Source organism: Coregonus clupeaformis, unplaced genomic scaffold (genome assembly GCF_020615455.1).
Source record: "Coregonus clupeaformis isolate EN_2021a unplaced genomic scaffold, ASM2061545v1 scaf2521, whole genome shotgun sequence".
NCBI lineage: Eukaryota > Metazoa > Chordata > Actinopteri > Salmoniformes > Salmonidae > Coregonus > Coregonus clupeaformis.
In genome coordinates, this window is record NW_025535975.1 from 26,968 (window position 1) to 46,967 (window position 20,000).

The 20,000-nt window shown below is 42.5% G+C and overlaps 1 protein-coding gene across 1 annotated transcript; it reads right to left on the bottom strand.

Annotated features, from left to right (window-relative positions):
* Positions 1–259: 259 nt before the first annotated feature.
* Positions 260–19,747, bottom strand: LOC121586791 (ribonuclease ZC3H12A-like). Its single transcript, XM_041903783.2, has 6 exons — positions 19,670–19,747; positions 12,897–13,496; positions 8,386–8,525; positions 2,874–3,108; positions 2,004–2,104; positions 260–1,820 (listed from the first exon to the last, which is right to left on the bottom strand). Exons 2-6 carry the CDS (start codon positions 13,451–13,453, stop codon positions 748–750), a joined length of 2,106 nt encoding a protein of 701 aa, XP_041759717.2. The 5' UTR covers positions 13,454–13,496; positions 19,670–19,747; the 3' UTR covers positions 260–747.
* Between the last annotated feature and the right edge of the window lie 253 nt (positions 19,748–20,000).

Here is a 20,000-nt window from a genome sequence, read left to right on the forward strand (position 1 = left end):
TGACCCACCATTATGGCACACAGTGCCAATAAAATACACCTTATGGAACAGCGGGGACTGTGAAGCAACACAAACACAGGCACATGCATACACACACGACAGCATACGCACTATACACACACATACACATGGATTTTGTACTGTAGATATGTGGTAGTGGTGGAGTAGGGGCCTGAGGGCACACAGTGTGTTGTGAAATCTGTGAATGTTTTGTAATGTTTTTAAAATTGTATGAACTGCCATAATTTTGCTGGACCCCGGGAAGAGTAGCTGTTGCCAAGGCAGCAGCTAATGGGGATCCATAATAAATACAAAATACAAATAAAACTCTTTATGCCATAACTCATCTTGATACATAGACCTTAGAACACTACATCATACATATGTACATGCATACTGTAAGAATATTGCTCCTCAAATACATTACATTTACCCATCGAATACATTCAATGGTCTAGAAATAATTATTTCCCCCCCAAAAGATGCAATTTGCATCAACAATCCATTGCCTCAGGTTTCACGCTATCGGAAGCAATATAAGCAACCCGGGTCCTGAAACACGTGGCAAGAACACCTTTGGCACAGCACATACAGTAGGAAGATCAATGTTTCCCCAAAGTGGAAAACACTACTTAACCTTGGACACAACACAGATCTTTACAGTAGCTTGCAGTCTTTCACAAGAGATTCTTTCAATTGAAAGAAACTACAATTCCCAGTCCCCACCAGACCAGAGCCACGAGCCAATCACAGGCCCTGAGACTGCAGGGTGAGGATCTCAGCAGCCAATCTCTGTGGGTCCATGAGCTGGGGGAACATGTCCATGGCCTTGTCCACCAGACGGCGGTGAAAGATGGCCAGCAGCTTCTTCCTGACCTCCTCCCTCTCCCTGCCCTCCCCGTGGGGGTGGGGCTGTGTCTGGGGGAAGGGCCAGTGTCTCTGCTTCGCCTCCTGAGCAGCGCTAAGGAGAGTCTGAGGATAAGTCCCGAATGGATCGGACCAGTAGGTCTGCTGTGGAGGATGGGCACTGCCCTGCTGTTGGAAGTCATTGGGGTGGCTGTAGTGATGCTTACCAACTGGATACATTGGTGCCCCATAGTTGAGGTAATAGGGTGGGTAGTAGGTTATCATGCCTGGGTTGTGGGTGCTGGCTGGGCCCCTGCTGTGATGTTGTTGGTATCCTGCGCTGGGGCCCAGTAAAGGCTGAGGAGGATGAGAGCCGCAGCTACAAGGCGGGTTGCTAGGCAGGGAATAGAGTTGTTGTCTCATACTGGGGGTGGACTGGCAGTTCCTGTACCCAGCCGTCCCATAGCGGTCACAGTGGTCCCTGGAGGGGTCAGACGCTTGGCTCTCGAAGGAGCCAAGACCAGAATCTAGTCGCTCCTGAGAGCCACTGGGCAGGGCCGAGTCCAGGTCGGTCGGGGAGTGAGAGCCACTGGGCAGGGCCGAGTCCAGGTCGGTCGGGGAGTGAGAGCCACTGGGCAGGGCCGAGTCCAGGTCGGTCATGAAGTGTCGGTTGGACTTGTCCTTCTTGGCTGGGGACCTCCGGCTGGAACGATGGCTTCCCTTGAGCAGAAGCACATTCTCACTGATGTGGCCTTTCTTCAGGGAGCCATTCCACTGTTCTAGGGTCAGTTTCTGAGCCGTATTCTCGTCCAGGGAAAGGCCATTGGCAGGTCCAGCACCTGTGTTGGGGTGTTTATGTTGTGATAAAGACAGCTTGGCCTTCTCCCGCAGCTCGTCAGCCAGAGAGCGATTAGATTGGTTGGCTCGTTCCGGGTGGTAGAATTTACACTTCATCCCGTAAGTGCATTTCCTTCCTGGATTCATGAAATGTAAACAAGAGTTCATTAGTACCGTTGAGTTTCAGCACATCCAGTACAGTCCATTTATTACATCCATTACGGTATTGGTGTCAGTTTGTCAATAATTATTTTCAAATGTTCCCCCCACCCATATGTAAGGTCAACCACAGGATGACCCTAGTAGAGATATGACCTCACCATAAGGACATGGCTGTTTCCGTGGTAACCGAGGAACCTTCCGTAGAAAGTTCTCCAGGGTGGGACCATGGCGACCCAGAGGGTCATCAGGGGGCATGAACCTGAGAGAGGGGGGTGTAGAGTTTAGATTCATACTACACTGTGGCTAATGTACACTGAACAATAATGCATCATCTTTTTCATACCTCAGTAGTACAGTTATACAGATTTATAAGTATAAAATATTTACAAGTTATACGATCAAGCAATGGCTTATTCATGAGAGTTGTGGACTACAGGAGAAAAAAAAGAGGACTGAGCACGCCCCCATTCTCATCGACGGGGCTGTACTAGAACAGGTTGAGAGCTTCAAGTTCCTTGGTGTCCACATCACCAACAAACTATCATGGTCCAACACACCAAGACAGTCGTGAAGAGGGCACGACAAAGCCTATTCCCCCTCAGGAGACTGAAAATATTTGGCATGGGTCCCCAGATCCTCAAAAGGTTCGACAGCTGCACCATCGAGATCATCCTGACTGGTTGCATCACCGCCTGGTATGGCAACTGCTCGGCCTCCGACCACAAGGCACTACAGAGGGCAGTGCGTACGGCCCAGTACATCACTGGGGCCAAGCTTCAGTGATGAGGCGGTGTCAGAGGAAGGCCCTAAAAATGGTCAAAGACTCCAGCCACCCTAGTCATAGACTGTTCTCTCTGCTACCGCACGGCAAGCGATACCGGAGCGCCAAGTCTAGGTCCAAAAGGCTTCTTAACAGCTTCTACCCACAAGCCATAAGACTCCTGAACAGCTAATCATGGCTACCCAGACTATTTGCATTGTCCACTGTGTGTATTTCAGTGTTAATAGTAAGCTACAACAAGACTTACTTGTCATTGACGAAGGAGTACATGAGTAGCCTCTCCTCAATGAAGCGCTTCCACTCCTGCCTCTCGCCCTGAAGGTCACGGTAGGTGTCGTTGGACACGATGATGCCGTCGGACTCATGCGCCAGCTTGACGATGAAGCGATCATCATAGCAGACCACCCGTTTGCCCGCTACCCGCCGCGAAGGGGTGAACACCACGATCTTCTTCCTCTCCAGCTCACGCAAAATGTGTTGTTCTTTAGAAACAGAGAAAAATACTAACATTAGATAACTATTGAATTAGTTAATCATCAATTAAGTATTACTTAAGAGATTAATTATGCATTAACCACCCCTAACCCTGGTCTGTATGCAAAAGGATTGTTTCCAGGAAACAGATTTCACACCTTGTTTAGCACACTTTACTTTATCACTCATATTATACCTCTCATGTTCTACCTCTCATATTCTGCCTCTCATATTATACCTCTCATGTTCTACCTCTCATGTTCTACCTCTCATATTCTGCCTCTCATATTATACCTCTCATGTTCTGCCTCTCATATTATACCTCTCATGTTCTACCTCTCAATTATACCTCTCATGTTCTACCTCTCATGTTCTACCTCTCATATTCTGCCTCTCATTATACCTCTCATGTTCTGCCTCTCATATTATACCTCTCATGTTCTACCCTCTCATATTATACCTCTCATGTTCTACCTCTCATATTCTGCCTCTCATATTATACCTCTCATGTTCTACCTCTCATGTTCTACCTCTCATATTCTGCCTCTCATATTATACCTCTCATGTTCTGCCTCTCATATTATACCTCTCATGTTCTGCCTCTCATATTATACCTCTCATGTTCTACCTCTCATATTATACCTCTCATGTTCTACCGCTCATGTTCTACCTCTTATGTTCTACCTCTCATGTTTTACCTCATGTTCTACCTCTCATGTTCTACCTCTCATGTTCTACCTCTCATATTATACCTCTCATATTATACCTCTCATGTTATACCTCTCATGTTCTACCTCTCATATTATACCTCTCATATTATACCTCTCATGTTCTACCTCTCATATTATACCTCTCATGTTCTACCTCTCATATTATACCTCTCATGTTCTACCTCTCATATTATACCTCTCATGTTCTACCTCTCATATTATACCTCTCATTTTGTACCTCTCATGTTCTACCTCTCATGTTCTACCTCTCATATTATACCTCTCATGTTCTACCTCTCATATTATACCTCTCATGTTCTACCTCTCATATTTTACCTCTCATATTGTACCTCTCATGTTCTACCTCTCATATTATACCTCTCATATTATACCTCTCATGTTCTACCTCTCATATTATACCTCTCATGTTCTACCTCTCATATTCTGCCTCTCATATTATACCTCTCATGTTCTACCTCTCATATTATACCTCTCATGTTCTACCGCTCATGTTCTACCTCTTATGTTCTACCTCTCATGTTTTACCTCATGTTCTACCTCTCATGTTCTACCTCTCATGTTCTACCTCTCATATTATACCTCTAATATTATACCTCTCATGTTCTACCTCTCATGTTCTACCTCTCATATTATACCTCTCATATTATACCTCTCATGTTCTACCTCTCATGTTCTACCTCTCATGTTCTACCTCTCATGTTTTACCTCATGTTCTACCTCTCATGTTCTACCTCTCATGTTCTACCGCTCATGTTCTACCTCTCATGTTTTACCTCATGTTCTACCTCTCATGTTATACCTCTCATGTTCTACCTCTCATGTTCTACCTCTCATGTTTTACCTCATGTTCTACCTCTCATGTTCTACCTCTCATGTTCTACCTCATGTTCTACCTCTCATGTTCTACCTCTCATGTTTTACCTCATGTTCTACCTCTCATGTTCTACCTCTCATGTTCTATCTCTCATGTTTTACCTCATGTTCTACCTCTCATGTTCTACCTCATGTTCTACCTCTCATGTTCTACCTCTCATGTTCTACCTCATGTTCTACCTCTCATGTTCTACCTCTCATGTTCTACCTCTCTTGTTCTACCTCTCATGTTTTACCTCATGTTCTACCTCTCATGTTCTACCTCTCATGTTCTACCTCTCATGTTATACCTCTCATATTATACCTCTCATATTATACCTCTCATGTTCTACATCTCATGTTCTACATCTCATGTTCTACATCTCATGTTCTACCTCTCATGTTCTACCTCTCATGTTTTACCTCATGTTCTACCTCATGTTCTACCTCATGTTATACCTCTCATGTTCTACCTCTCATGTTCTACCTCTCATGTTCTACCTCATGTTCTACCTCTCATGTTCTACCTCTCATGTTCTACCTCTCATGTTTTACCTCATGTTCTACCTCTCATGTTCTACCTCTCATGTTCTACCTCTCATGTTATACCTCTCATATTATGCCTCTCATGTTCTACTCTCATGTTCTACATCTCATGTTCTACATCTCATGTTCTACCTCTCATGTTCTACATATCATGTTCTACATATCATGTTCTACATCTCATGTTCTACCTCTCATGTTCTACCTCTCATGTTCTACCTCTCATGTTCTACCTCTCATATTATACCTCTCATGTTATACCTCTCATGTTCTACATCTCATGTTCTACATCTCATGTTCTACCTCTCATGTTCTACCTCTCATATTATACCTCTCATGTTCTACCTCTCATATTATACCTCTCATATTCTGCCTCTCATGTTCTACCTCTCATGTTTTACCTCATGTTCTATCTCTCATATTGTCATATTTTGTTGCCAAACTTTTTAGGAACGCGAGCAACTAAGATGCGAGCCGGCTATAGCGTGTAGGCTCAACGTTTATATGATATTTGGCACGCATGGATAAAGCTTAATTAAGGAGCTTCAGATAAAGTACAATATTTAAAATATGAGGTTAACTGAATTCAACTCTATCCATCATATTAACGTTGAGCCTACAGGCTATAGCCGGCTCTTGGCAATGGATAAGGCATGAGAAAAATGTACTTAGAGGTCTTCACGGATCCACCTGTACCTGAATACCCGAGACCCGATCCGGGACCCGAGCGTGTCCGGATCCATCATTCTAAATAATGTCACGGGTCTGGGTTGGATCTGATATCATTTCACGGGCCTCGGGTATGTGTAATTTTAACTGACTTGTCCGGAAGGACCCACACAGATCCGAAAGCGACTGCTGCATTAGAGAGAGAAATTGTATAATTTATGCTGCTGCTCTTTGCTTTTCACAGGAGTGGAGCGTGTAGCTTGTTGTTGTTGTTGGCCAATCATGTCATCAAAGCGCCAATAAGCTACAGTCATAGAGCCTCCATGTGGGGCAAAAGTTAGGAGATATCTAATCAATGGAAGATGGAATTAAAATGACAGAAGGACAGGCTACAACGACCAAGAGAACAACAGGTAGGCTGCTACTTAATATTCTGAATGGAGTTGTTGTTGTTGTTTGTAACTGTGTAGGATGAGAAAGTACCTGCAGCCTCAATTAGCCTAGCTAGCTAGCTAACTAGCTTCTCCCAGTTTGATGCAGTCAAGACAGGTACTACTTAATCATATTGGATGATATATGATGAGAAAGTACATGCAGCCTCAATTAGCCTAGCTAGCTAGCTTAACTAGCTTCTCCCGGTTTTATGAAGTAAAGACATGTACTACTTAATCATATTGGATGATATATGATGAGAAAGTACATGCAGCCTCAATTAGCCTAGCTAGCTAGCTAACTAGCTTCTCCCGGTTTTATGAAGTAAAGACAGGTACTACTTAATCATATTGGATGATATATGATGAGAAAGTACATGCAGCCTCAATTAGCCTAGCTAGCTAGCTTAACTAGCTTCTCCCGGTTTGATGCAGTCAAGACAGGTACTACTTAATCATATTGGATGATAAATAACCTAGCTATGGCAGCTATTAGTCTACTATAGCGCGAGTCGGCTTGGTTGGTTGCTGTTTCTCGTCTCTCCCACCCTCCTCCCTGTTCCCGTGTCACTCGCTCACACTCACAGTAGCCTACTCCTCTCCCTACACACACAACACTGCTACAGGGACTCTACCTCCTCTCCCTACACACACAACACTGCTACAGGGACTCTACCTCCTCTCCCTACACACACAGCACCACTAGAGGCTCTCTCTTTCTCCTCTCCCTCGCGCTTTATCAGCTCCGGGTAATAAAGTAGCTTAAAAAATGACTTTTCTGCTGCTTCCATCACTCAAATCGGGTCTGGATCCGACCAGGTCTATACGGAACGGGTCTAGTTGTCGCCGGGCCCGTTCGGAACGGGTCTCTATATTTAAAAAGATTATTTGTGCATATCGGTTCCAGATAGGAAAGCCCCAGGCCCAACTTTTTGGACCAGTAAAGGCCTCTAATTCACAGTAACTAGGTCAGCCAAGCTCATCTTGAGAAGGTGGTTTTTACATGCTACTGAAGGAAGTGATAAAGCACCATGATAAAAGTCCCTAGTTTAATCAGCTGAACATGAGAGACGTAGTTAGGAGATAAAGATCAGCAAGGGTTGCCATTTGGAAACAAAAAATATCAGTGTTGGGTTTTCCCTCATGCTCTCACTTCCCCACAGTCACCTTTGACCCCTGATCTGATCTCAAGTTCAGCCACTGACAAAAGCCAAACAAGGCCAAACGCCAAACTGTTTTTTGCTCACACATGAAAAACAATTTGACCTTTGCTGATCAAAGACACACGCTCTCTACTCGAACATTGTGCTTGTATGCATATTTCCTGAAGTCAACATATCACATAGCGTATTACATATTAGAAACTAGGTGGTTCGAGCCCTGAATGCTGATTGGCTGAAAGCTATGGTATATCAGCCCATATACCACAGGTATGACAAAACATTTATTTTTACTGCTCTAATTACATTGGTAACCAGTTTATAATAGCAATAAGGCACCTCATGGGTTTGTGGTATATGGCCAATATACAACTCTGTGTTGCGTTGTGCCTAGGACCAGCCCTTAGTCGTGGTATATTGGCCATATACCACACCCCCTCGGGCCTTATTGCTTAAATATACTCTATGTGCCATCTCTGATTAAAATAACATATGTTCTATTGAGTGTCTAAAACAAATGTCCGCCCAACTTTATCCCACTGGGCAAAAACAGGTTGAATCAACATTGTTTCCACGTCAATTCAACAAATAATTCGTGTGATGATGTTGAATCAACATGGAAAAACTGATTGGATTTGCAAAAGTCATTGTGTTTTGTTTTTTTACCCAACTTTTAACCAAATCCAATGACATGGTGAAATGTTTTGTTGATTTCACAATGAATTCACGTTAGTTGACAACTCAACTAAATCAAAACAACACGTTGGAAATGACGTCTGTGCCCAGTGGGATGGCTTGAGGAGGAAACTGTATTCAATACAATGAGGGCTATTGTGTGATCCAGAGAAGGAAGTAGACATCGGGCCCTGGGCCGGGCGGTGCATTCCCAACATCTTCACCTGTGATGGGGACATCTGGTCTAGGCTGCTCCTTCCTCCATGAGGGAACAAACACGGTGATATCAGTATGACCTCTGTCCAGGAAGAAGTTTACCGCCAGCTGGATTCCCAGGCAGGAAAACACTTCCTTGTTCCCGTGGCTACAACAGAAAGACAATAGAAATAAATACTGTTTAGCAAGCAAGCCAATCCCATTCACAATGACTTACCTGTGTGGTAAGGGTAAGGAAGTATTCCTCCTACACTGACTCTGTGCCTGCGTCCCAAGTAGCACCTTATGGACCCTGGTCAAAAGTAGTGCACTTTATAGGGTGCTATTTGGGACGCAAGCTGTACTACCTCAAGAGCTATATCAATAGACAGATTTGGAGAGGGAGGGCCCGCGATGACTTCAACAGTTATTTTTCAGGTGAAAACACTTAGCTACATGTATACACAATATCACAGCATTTGCAATGCAAATGTTTGAACTATTACTGGAATCTAGACCAGGGATCATCAACTAGATTCAGCTGCGGCCAAGTTTTTTCTTCCGAGTGGATGGTCAGGGGGCCGGAACATAATTACAAATAATTTGTGGACTGCAAATTGACCGCAAGAAGCCCAAACAGATATAATATTTGACTAAAACATAATAATTTCAAACCTTGCTTACGTTTGTATACGATCACATACATCTCTCTATTATGCGTGGGAATACTTTGGAACAGATTTCCTAAATTAAAATCACTTCCAGCTGATTTACTGGTGTTTTTACAATCTTTTATGTCCAACAATACCATTTTTTTATATTTTTTATTTTTGCTCAGAAAACATGGAGGGCCAAATAAAATCACCAACCTGCAAGCCGCCAGTTGGGGAAGCCTGATCTAGATAGTATATCCTGAACCACGTCTAGGGGTCAAATGGATTTGACTGGTAATGTTGTGTCATTTATATGCTCTCTCATAACTGTATGTGCTAAAATGTATGTTAAAGATTGACCGTTGCACTGGTAAATGTATACATTCATTATCCACATTAATATTCCCATATATGCTTATGTCCTTTGATCTGATTGCATTTAACTTATGTATCTTTTGATCGAACTTTTTAGATGCCATCTTATTCACCATGACTATTAGCAAACCATGATTCAGCAGTTCAAATGCGCTCATGGGTGAGATGAAGGTACTGTAGAGAAACACCCTAGGGAGATTCCTGCATCTTGAACCCTCTGACTTCGGATCTAAGGTACATCCCAAATGGCACCCTATACCCTGCCTAGTGCACTAAGTAGTGCAGTATATAGGGAATAGGGTGCCATTTGGGATGCTGACTAAGAAGGGCTATTACCAGAGCTTAAAGGAGGAGGAGTGGGGGGGGGGGCATAGGGCAGGGCATACAATGCAGTCAGGCCTGTTCCTGTTGCACTGATTTGCATGCTCAGATTTGCATGCTAGAGCAATGAGGGAGAGACGTGCCTGTACGAGTGTTGTCTCAAAGTGGGCAGAAGGCCAAAGGAGACAGATGAGCAGCGGAAGGGGGGAGTGAGGGGGGGTGTAGGAGAAAAGGTTGAGGCTTCCCCCAGGCTGACAGTGACACCTGACTGAGTGGCTGTTGGAGTGTTGAGTGCTGAAACCATAGACATAAAAGCAGGGCTGAAACAGTGTTACCATCCCCGACTTCTAGCTAGATCCTAATTATGAGGGGTTAGGGTAGGAGTTTAGCTAGATCCTAATTATGAGGGGTTAGGGTAGGAGTTTAGCTAGATCCTAATTATGAGGGGTTAGGGTAGGAGTTTAGCTAGATCCTAATTATGAGGGGTTAGGGTAGGAGTTTAGCTAGAGAAGTAATTATGAGGGGTTAGGGTAGGAGTTTAGCTAGATCCTAATTATGAGGGGTTAGGGCAGGAGTTTAGCTAGATCCTAATTATGAGGGGTTAGGGTAGGAGTTTAGCTAGATCCTAATTATGAGGGGTTAGGGTAGGAGTTTAGCTAGAGAAGTAATTATGAGGGGTTGGGGTAGGAGTTTAGCTAGATCCTAATTATGAGGGGTTAGGGTAGGAGTTTAGCTAGAGAAGTAATTATGAGGGGTTAGGGTAGGAGTTTAGCTAGATCCTAATTATGAGGGGTTAGGGTAGGAGTTTAGCTAGATCCTAATTATGAGGGTTTAGGGTAGGAGTTTAGCTAGATCCTAATTATGAGGGGTTAGGGTAGGAGTTTAGCTAGATCCTAATTATGAGGGGTTAGGGTAGGAGTTTAGCTAGATCCTAATTATGAGGGTTTAGGGTAGGAGTTTAGCTAGATCCTAATTATGAGGGGTTAGGGCAGGAGTTTAGCTAGATCCTAATTATGAGGGGTTAGGGTAGGAGTTTAGCTAGAGAAGTAATTATGAGGGGTTAGTGTAGGAGTTTAGTGCAATAAGGAAATGATCTGTTCTTGAGGACAGGAGGGGGAATTATTCTGGTACAGCACCTTCCTCATGGGCTTTCTGCCAAACCACAAGCTCCTAGAAACACGTATCTACAACTACTGGAAAGATTAGATGAAGGCTGGTCCAACTTGTATCTACCTTTTTTCCATGAACATCATCCGTTAAAGGCCCAATGCAACCGTTTTTATATCAATATAAAATAATTTATGGGTAACAATTAAGTATCTTACTGTAATAGTTGTCCATTAAAATGGACACACATATATTTTTGATAAAAACTATTTCTCAAGCAAGAATTTTGCTAAGAATGTCTGGGAGTGGTGAGTTGGGAAGGTAAAATTTAAAACGAGTTGTTGTTGGCAGAGAGGTTGGGAACGCTCTTTGTGTCACACCCTGGCTCTGGGACTCTATATGTTGAGCCAGGGTGTGTTCATTCTTTGTGTTTATTTCTATGTTGGTATTCTGGTGTGTTTATTTCTATGTTGGCTAGAGTGACTCCCAATCAGAGGCAACGAGTGTCAGCTGTCGTTGGTTGTCTCTGATTGGGAGCCATATTTATACTGTCTATTTTCCCTTTGTGTTTGTGGGTTCTTGTTCCGTGTTCGGTCATTGTTACCGTGGACTTCACGAGTCGTTTCTTGTTTTTGTATCGTGTTTACACTTTAACTAATTAAAGTATGTTCGTTCATCACGCTGCGCCTTGGTCTGTTCAATATGACGATCGTGACACTTTGTTATTGGTCTGTTAACTAATTTACCGCATGGTGATGTCGCCACGGCAAGCAGAAACTACCACCCATGCAAACAGGCTGATTCGAAGGTCCTGTGTAGATTGTTGAGCAGTCATAAATACCTGGCGTCTGCCCGGTACTCTACCCTGCACCTTAGAGACTGCTTCCCTATGTACATAGAGTCATTGAACACTGGTCACTTTAATAATGTTTACATAATGTTTATTGTTCTGAAACTGTTTCTGTAGATAGAAACAGATAAGATTAGCATTCCTGTAACATTATTTTGTTGAAAATGTATTTGCTCTCTGAGAAATGAAGCTAATTGATGACTCATACTATATTCTGGACATAGTTCATCCATATAACTACTGCTGTAGATATATATATTGTCCACACTGTCTATACACAACATGTTTTTTTCTTCTTATTTACTATTATATATTGATTTTTATCTTGACTTTTTTACTCAGCCATGTGCACTGCTGGGAACACCGGAATCTTTTTTTAAACTGGAATTATCACTGAATTATTGTAATGTTTGTTTATGTGTCAGTTAATCCCATAAGGGACGGGTTGCCAACTGGCGATTTGCCCCGAAAATAAAACGTAATTCATTCAGTATTGTACTGTTAGACATTTACTGCACTGCTGGAGCTAAAAACACAAGCATTTCGCTGCACCTGCTTTAACATCTGCTAATCTGTGTACGCGACAAATAAACGTTGATTTGATTTTGTATTTTCAACCAGCAACTATCAGGAAATAACACTGATCCATTTTTTTTCACACTTTTACAGTGTTAGTTTCATCAGCTGTTGTACAATATGATACAAAACACAGGAAAAACTAAACTTTGACTGTACTGGGCCTTTAAGAGCAAATTATGTCTGCATTATGTCCACCTCTCCATTTTCTGAGTTGAGATCTGCGAGCACAACTTGTTTGTTTGTTTACAACTGAAAAGAGCACTTTCATGCTGACTCAAAGCCTAATTATTAGTAGTGGAGGCGGGGATACAAGGAGAAGACCCGACGAACGGCCAATAATGTGTCATAACGTACAGATGCCACGGATCCTCGATACCTTCCCATCTGCAAACCAATCAACCACTGGACCCAGACAGAACGCAGCTGAATGATACGCTCTGCTAAAACTATCAACAAAAAACACTCTGGGGTAGTTTCCCGGACACACATTAAGCCTAGTTCTCAAATAAAAAGCACTTCCTGTGAAGAATCTCCATTGAGTATGCTTTTCAATCTAGGACTAGGCTTAATCTGTGTCTGGGAAACCAGCCCTCAAACTCACAGCATGTAAACCTACTAAGACCCACGGCAGCATCCAGTGAAACTCTGTGCTCACCTCATAGCCACGTTGCTCCCATCGATCACTATGGGTCTCAGGGCATCTCCCTCCTCACTGGTTGCATCCTCCCGGCTGGGTGGAGGGGTGAGGGGCAGGTTACTGAGGGTCTCCCCTCGGGTCACCAGGATAGACATGGTAGATGGGGCGCCCTCCTTCTCCCACTCCTTCTCCATCCCTTCTGGGCTGACTCCAGTCCGCACCAGCTCCCCCAGAACCCTGTTAGTGTCTGTGTTCAGGCCAAACTTCTGCAGCACGGTCCGGACCTGCGCTGGGGAGTAGCCCAGTTTACGGTAGAAGTCCAGCTGAGCCTCTCCAGGGTCTGTGGGGGTCTTGCGGCTCTCCTCCGGGGCAGAGCAGTGGGTGCCACTGGGGTGCATTCTCTCACAGATGGGGTGGGGTGGATGAGGATTGTTGAGGGCAGTCAGAGTGTCGAGCCATCCAGCTGTGTCGTGGGTCTCTGTGGGGCTCAGACGGGCTGTGTAGGAGAACTCTCTCCATGGGAAGACATCTTTGAGTGGGCGCAGCTTTGGGATAGCACTGCCTTCTACTTTCATCTCTCTCTCTCTCTCTCCTTCAGGCAGGTCTCATATATCACACCTGTTTTAAAAAACATGTCATCATTTTTGTGGGTGTGTGAAAGGGCTATTTAAAAGTTTGAGGTTTCCCCGAAAGCCTGTCATAATACTTAGAAAAGGGCTGAAAATAAACATGCACCAGTTCTACATACACCAGTAAGCTACAATTCATCTTGTAATGTAAGTTATCAACACTACAATCATTTTCTTGCTGTCTGAAAACAGATCACATCTTACTTTAGTAGCACTGACTTGGCTGATAATTACTTTATTGAGGGAAAATGTACTTGTTATGACTGTGATATGTGGTTGTCTCACCTAACTGTAAGTAGCTCTAGAAAAGAGCGTCTGCTAAATTACTAAAATGTAAATGTAATGTTAGTACTGACATTGATGTCTGTATTAGTTCTTACCACAAATACCATTAATTATCAGTTCATTTTAAAGATATTTCCACAGCAGTCAGAAAATATTCAGAACCCCGTGACTTTTTCCACATTTTGTTACGTTACAGCTTTATTCTAAAATGGATTAAATAAAAACAAATCCTCATCAATCTACACACAATAACCCATAATGACAAAGCGAAAAAAGGTTTTTAGAAATGTTTGCACATTTATTACAAATTAAAAACAGAAATACCTTATTTACATAAGTATTCAGACCCATTGCTATGAGATTCGAAATTGAGCTCAGGTGCATCCTGTTTCCATTGATCATCCTTAAGATGTTTCTACAACTTGATTGGAGTCCACCTGTGGTAAATTCAATTGATTGGACATGATTTGGAAAGGCACACAACTGTCTATACAAGGTCCACAGTTGACAGTGCATGTCAGAGCAAAAACCAAGCCATGAGGTCGAAGGAATTGTCCGTAGAGCTCGAAGACAGGAGGAAGGGTACCAAAAAAGGTCTGCCGCATTGAAGGTCCCCAAGAACACAGTGGCCTCCATCATTCTTAAATGGAAAAAGTTTGGAACCACCAAGACTCTTCCTAGAGCTGGCCGCCCGGCCAAACTGAGCACTCGGGGGAGAAGGGCCTTGGTCAGGGAGGTGACCAAGAACCTGATGGTCACTCTGAAAGAGCTCCAGAATTCCTCTGTGGAGATGGGAGAACCTTCCAGAAGGACAACCATCTCTGCAGCACTCCACCAATCAGGCCTTTATGGTAGAGTGGCCAGACGGATCCACTCCTCAGTAAAAGGCATATGACAGACCGCTTGGAGTTTGCCAAAAGGCTGATGAAACAAAGATTGAACTCTTTGGCCTCAATGCCAAGCATCAAGTCTGGAAGAAATCTGGCACCATCCCTACGGTGAAGCATGGCGGTGGCAGCATCATGCTGTGGGGATGTTTTTCAGCAGCAGGGACTGGGAGACTAGTCAGGATCGAGGGAAAGATGAACGGAGCAAAGTACCAAGAGATCCTTGATGAAAACCTGCTCCAGAGCGCTCAGGACCTCAGACTGGGGTGAAGGTTCACCTTCCAACAGGACAATGACCCTAAGCACACAGCCAAGACAATGCAGGAGTGGCTTCGGGACAAGTCTCTGAATGTCCTTGAGGGGCCCAGCCAGAGCCCCGACTGGAGAGACCTGAAAATAGCTGTGCAGCGACGCTCCCCATCCAACCTAACAGAGCTTAAGAGGATCTGCAGAGAAGAATGGGAGAAACTCTCCAAATACAGGTGTGCCAAACTTGTAGCGTCATACCCAAGAAGAGTCGAGGCTGTAATCGCTGCCAAAGGTGCTTCAACAAAGTATTGAGTAAAGGGTCTGAATACTTATGTAAATGTGATATTTCAGTTTTTTATTTGTAATACATTTGCTAAAATTGATAAAAAACTGTTTTTGCTTTGTCATTATGGGGTATTGTGTGTAGATTGATGAGGGGAAAAAAACAATTTAATCCATTTTAGAATAAGGCTGTAACGTAACATAATGTGAAAAAAGTCAAGGGGTCTGAATACTTTCCGAATACACTGTATGTGGTCAAAATGATAATAATGCCCTTTTTGTGTAAGAGCCGTTTGAAAGAAAATCCTGGAATTTCAGCCTGTTCAGGTGGGATGGGAACTTTTGGCCCACATCATGACGTCACAATGTGATCTGATTATAATAGACCAATGACTGTTTATATGGGTAAGGGGGTGGGCTCAAGACCATCCTATCAGCCAATCAGGGCTATGTATGTAGATATCTTCAAATTTGTTTCGTAAAGCCCACACGTTCAGACTGAGCATTTCAAGGGCTAAAGAAGGCTCAGGGAAATAAATGATAAAATTGTTGGTGTTATTTTTATGAAATAAATACACACAGTGATCTATTAGACATACGGTGATATAATATAACAATTACAAAGACTGCATGATGGCTTTAAGGTTGTCACAAAATGCTAATTATCAGTGGTCATCCCGGCCGGTTCCAGGAATAAGCAACATATTTTGTTGTGTTACAAGGTAGGATTAAAATGGATTTGTCCTTTTTTTTTGTCAACGATCTACACAAAATACTCAGTAATGTCAAAGTTGAAGTAAAAAAATATATGAAAAATAAAACACTAATATACTGTATCTTGATTACATAAGTATTCAACCCCCTGGCAGCGATTACAGCTGTGAGTCTTTCTGTGTAAGTTTCTAAGAGTTTTGCACACCTGGATTGTACAATATTTGTTAAGCACATTTTTACTCCTGAACTTGTTTAGGCTTGCCATAACAAAGGGTTTGAATAATTATTGACTCAAGAGATTTCAGCTTTACATTTTTAATTAATGATCTAAAAATGTCTAAAAACATAATTAAACTTTGACATTATGGGGTATTGTGTGAAGGCCAGTGACCCAAAATCTCAATTTAATCCATTTTAAATTCAGTCTGTAACACAACAAAATGTGGAAAAAGTAAAGGGGTGTGAATATTTTCTGAAGGTATACATATACACTACCAGTCAAAAGTTTGGACACACCTACTCATTCAAGGGATTTTCTTTATTTTTACTATTTTTTACATTGTAGAATAATAGTGAAGACATCAAAACTAAGAAATAACACATATGGAATCATGTAGTAACCAAAAAAGTGTTAAACAATTCAAAATATATTTTATATTTTTGCCTCCACAAAACCCGACCTCAACCCAATTGAGATGGTTTGGGATGAGTCGGACCACAGAGTGAAGGAAAAGCAGCCAACAAGTGCTCAGCATATGTGGGAACTCCTTCAAGACTGTTGGAAAAGCATTCCTCGTGAAGCTAGTTGAGAGAATGCCAAGAGTGTACAAAGCTGTCATCAAGGCAAAGGTGGCTACTTTGTTTAACACTTTTTTGGTTACTACATGATTCCATATGTGTTATTCCATAGTTTTGATGTCTTCACTATTATTCTACATTGTAGAAAATAGCAAAAGTATCCTGGCGTTGCAAGCACCATGCTCTACCAACTGAGCTACAGGGGACTAATCATGGCCGAACAGCGACCGGGCACGCAGGGTCCATGCCCAGGGGCCCTGGCCTCCACAGGGCCCCCATTGATAAGTCAACCTCACGCAGATATCATATTCACATGGCATAAGTCATGGCAGGTAATTAGCTGTAAAACTGAACAAAAATGTCTCTCCGCCCCATGGCAATATGTGTAGAATTGCAGAAAATTGCAGGGTCACTAGACTGTTTTTTCTACGAGGTGGGGGGCCCCCCCAACCAAATCTTGCTTATGGCCCCCAAAAGCCATTGTTTTAATAATAATATAAGCCATTTAGTAGACGCTTTTATCCAAAGCAACTTACAGTCATGCATTTAACATAAAGGTGGTCCCGGGAATCAAACCTACTATCCTGGCGTTGCAAGCACCATGCTCTACCAACTGAGCACCACTAGTTTAACAGCCCCTAGGCCAGGGGTCCCCAATTACATTCATATATTCAGCCATGTGCCGATTCTTTCTTAAGCGGATGGTCGGGGGGCCGGGACATAGTTATAAATAATTTGTACACTGCAAATTGACATGATTGACTTGATAAGACCGCAAGAATCCCAAACAAATACAGTATTTGACAAAAAACATAATCAATTTAAACCTATATTATAATGTGATACGATCACATATGCCTTTCTACATATGCGTGGGAATACTTGGGAACAGATTTCCTAAACTTAAATCACTTTGAGCTGATTTCCTAGTGATTTTATAGTCGTTTTACGTCCAACAATGAAAAATAAAATCACCCATGGGCTGCCTATTCGGGAACCCTGCCCTAGGCTACTCTACGATCAGGATAATGAAATTCCTAAAGTAAAGTTACCCTAATTAAAGTTGTACAGATGTAGGATCTTAATTTGATCACCCTGTTGCAGGAGAACTTTCCTGCAATGTAGGAAATGTAAAACTTGTAGTGTATTTTTGTTTTTAAAAGGCTTCTGAAGTTCGTAATTTCCACGTTGAAATCTCCAACTTTCCTTACGAAAAATGTATCAACCCCATGAAAAAATGGCCATTAATTACAATCCACATAATAATTCACATTTCCAGTTGCTGCAGGATTAATTTCCTGCTGTAGCAAACTGGCTCAAATCAAATGTAACTCTTGATGACAAGTGCTCCTGTCTGTCACGTCTCCCGAGTGGCGCAGTGGTCTAAGGCTGTGCCACTAGAGATCCTAGATCCTGGTTCGAATCCAGGCTCTGTCATAGCCAGCTGTGACCGGGAGACCCATGGGGTGGCGCACAATTGGCCCAGGGTAGGGGAGGGAATGGCCGGCAGGGATGTAGCTCAGTTGGTAGAGCATGGTGTTTGCAACGCCAGGGTTGTGGGTTCGATTCCCACGGGGGGCCAGTATAATAAAAAAAATAATAATGTATGGACTCACTAACTGTAAGTCGCTCTGGATAAGAGCGTCTGCTAAATGACTAAAATGTCAATGTAAATGTCAGTATCATTGAATGGGACCTAACAGCCGGGTCTCATAGACTAGACGTAACATAGTAAACGTAAATCAGGGACACTCAAATTAATATGATATGTTATGTTTGGTATGGTTAATTAAGACAGATGGCTACTTAAGGTAAAAAGGTTGGGGTGGGTGTATAATGCAAACGTCTAGCAACCCAAAGGTTGCGAGTTTGAATCTCATCAAGGACAACTTTGGCATTTTAGCAACTTTTCAACTACCTAGCATGTTAGCTAACCCTTCCCCTAACCCTAACCTTAAACCTTTAGCCTAACTCCTAAACTTAACCCTAACCTTAACCCTAACCCCTAGCCTAGCTAACGTTAGCCAGCTATCTAGAATTCGTAACATAACATACGTTTTTCAACATCGTAACATAGTGTACTTTTAGAAAATTCGTAACATATTGTACGTTTTTTGCAAATTCGAACATATAATAAGAATTGTAATTCATAACAAACCATACGAAATGGGTGATGGACATCCACAAGTTAATACATACAGTAACATACAAAACGTAACGTATCATACTAAATAGAGTGTCTCGGATTTACATACAGAATCATACGAAATGCTCTGCGACCAGGTTGGACTTAAAGAAAACGTGTATATTGTGTAAATTATCTATTATATTCCTTTACTCAAGTTCCTCTACTGTGAATTTACAGCTGACCTACAGTAGCCTAACTTCGGGCAGAAAATACAAGTACTGTTGTTCGTCTAGTTCTACTGTACTATCTTGTACTTAAGCTACCAATAGGCTACACTCCTGTTCAATGGATAACATTATTTATTGTGTAGTCATGCGTTTCCCTAACAGAGGTGGAAATAACTCATGGTCCATGTGTGAAAAATCCACCTATAATTATTAGAATGCCTGAGCTTGACCAGTATGTTTTTCTGAAAGTGAAACGTCATTTTTCCCCACCTAAAGTTGAGGTCCAAAAGGCAACGGATAGGAATGGCCCGTTGGTTTACTGTATCAATAGCCTAAATGTATATTGTCGACCACTCGAGAATTTAAAGGAAATTAAATAAATTGCCGGTGTTCATTCCCAGACATTTGTCGACGAGATGTTAAATGTAGCCTATGAGTATCAACCCGAGTTATCCTTTTTGATTTGTTCCGCAAGTTAGTCCGTTTCGGAAAACCTAAACATATAGTCTGACTTCCTGAACTGTTGACACCGTAATCAGCCTACATGTTGCCAAATAAGAAACAAAGTGTACCTGTCAATGTTGTTACTTACCAGTATTTTATAGTCCTACAGTTTCGGGATTTCATGTAACGTTGGTGTTGGTATCCATGTGAAATGTGTCTCTCTCTGTGAGCAGTTTCACCGTGGACGGTCAGCTGCACCGGCTAAATATCGGAGGCGATGACGTCATAGGCTTCAACTCCGCACGAGGAAATAGAGGGTTTTTCCCGTCTTTTCTTTAGGTTAGAAAACAGGCCAACGGCAGTTGATCATTCATTCACCAGCCAACTAAACAGTTGTTTCAAAGCCTTTTACAAAAAAGTTTCAAGTGCGCCTAGTGAATCAGGCCTTTCTTTTTATTTTCTGTATAGATTTCTGCCAA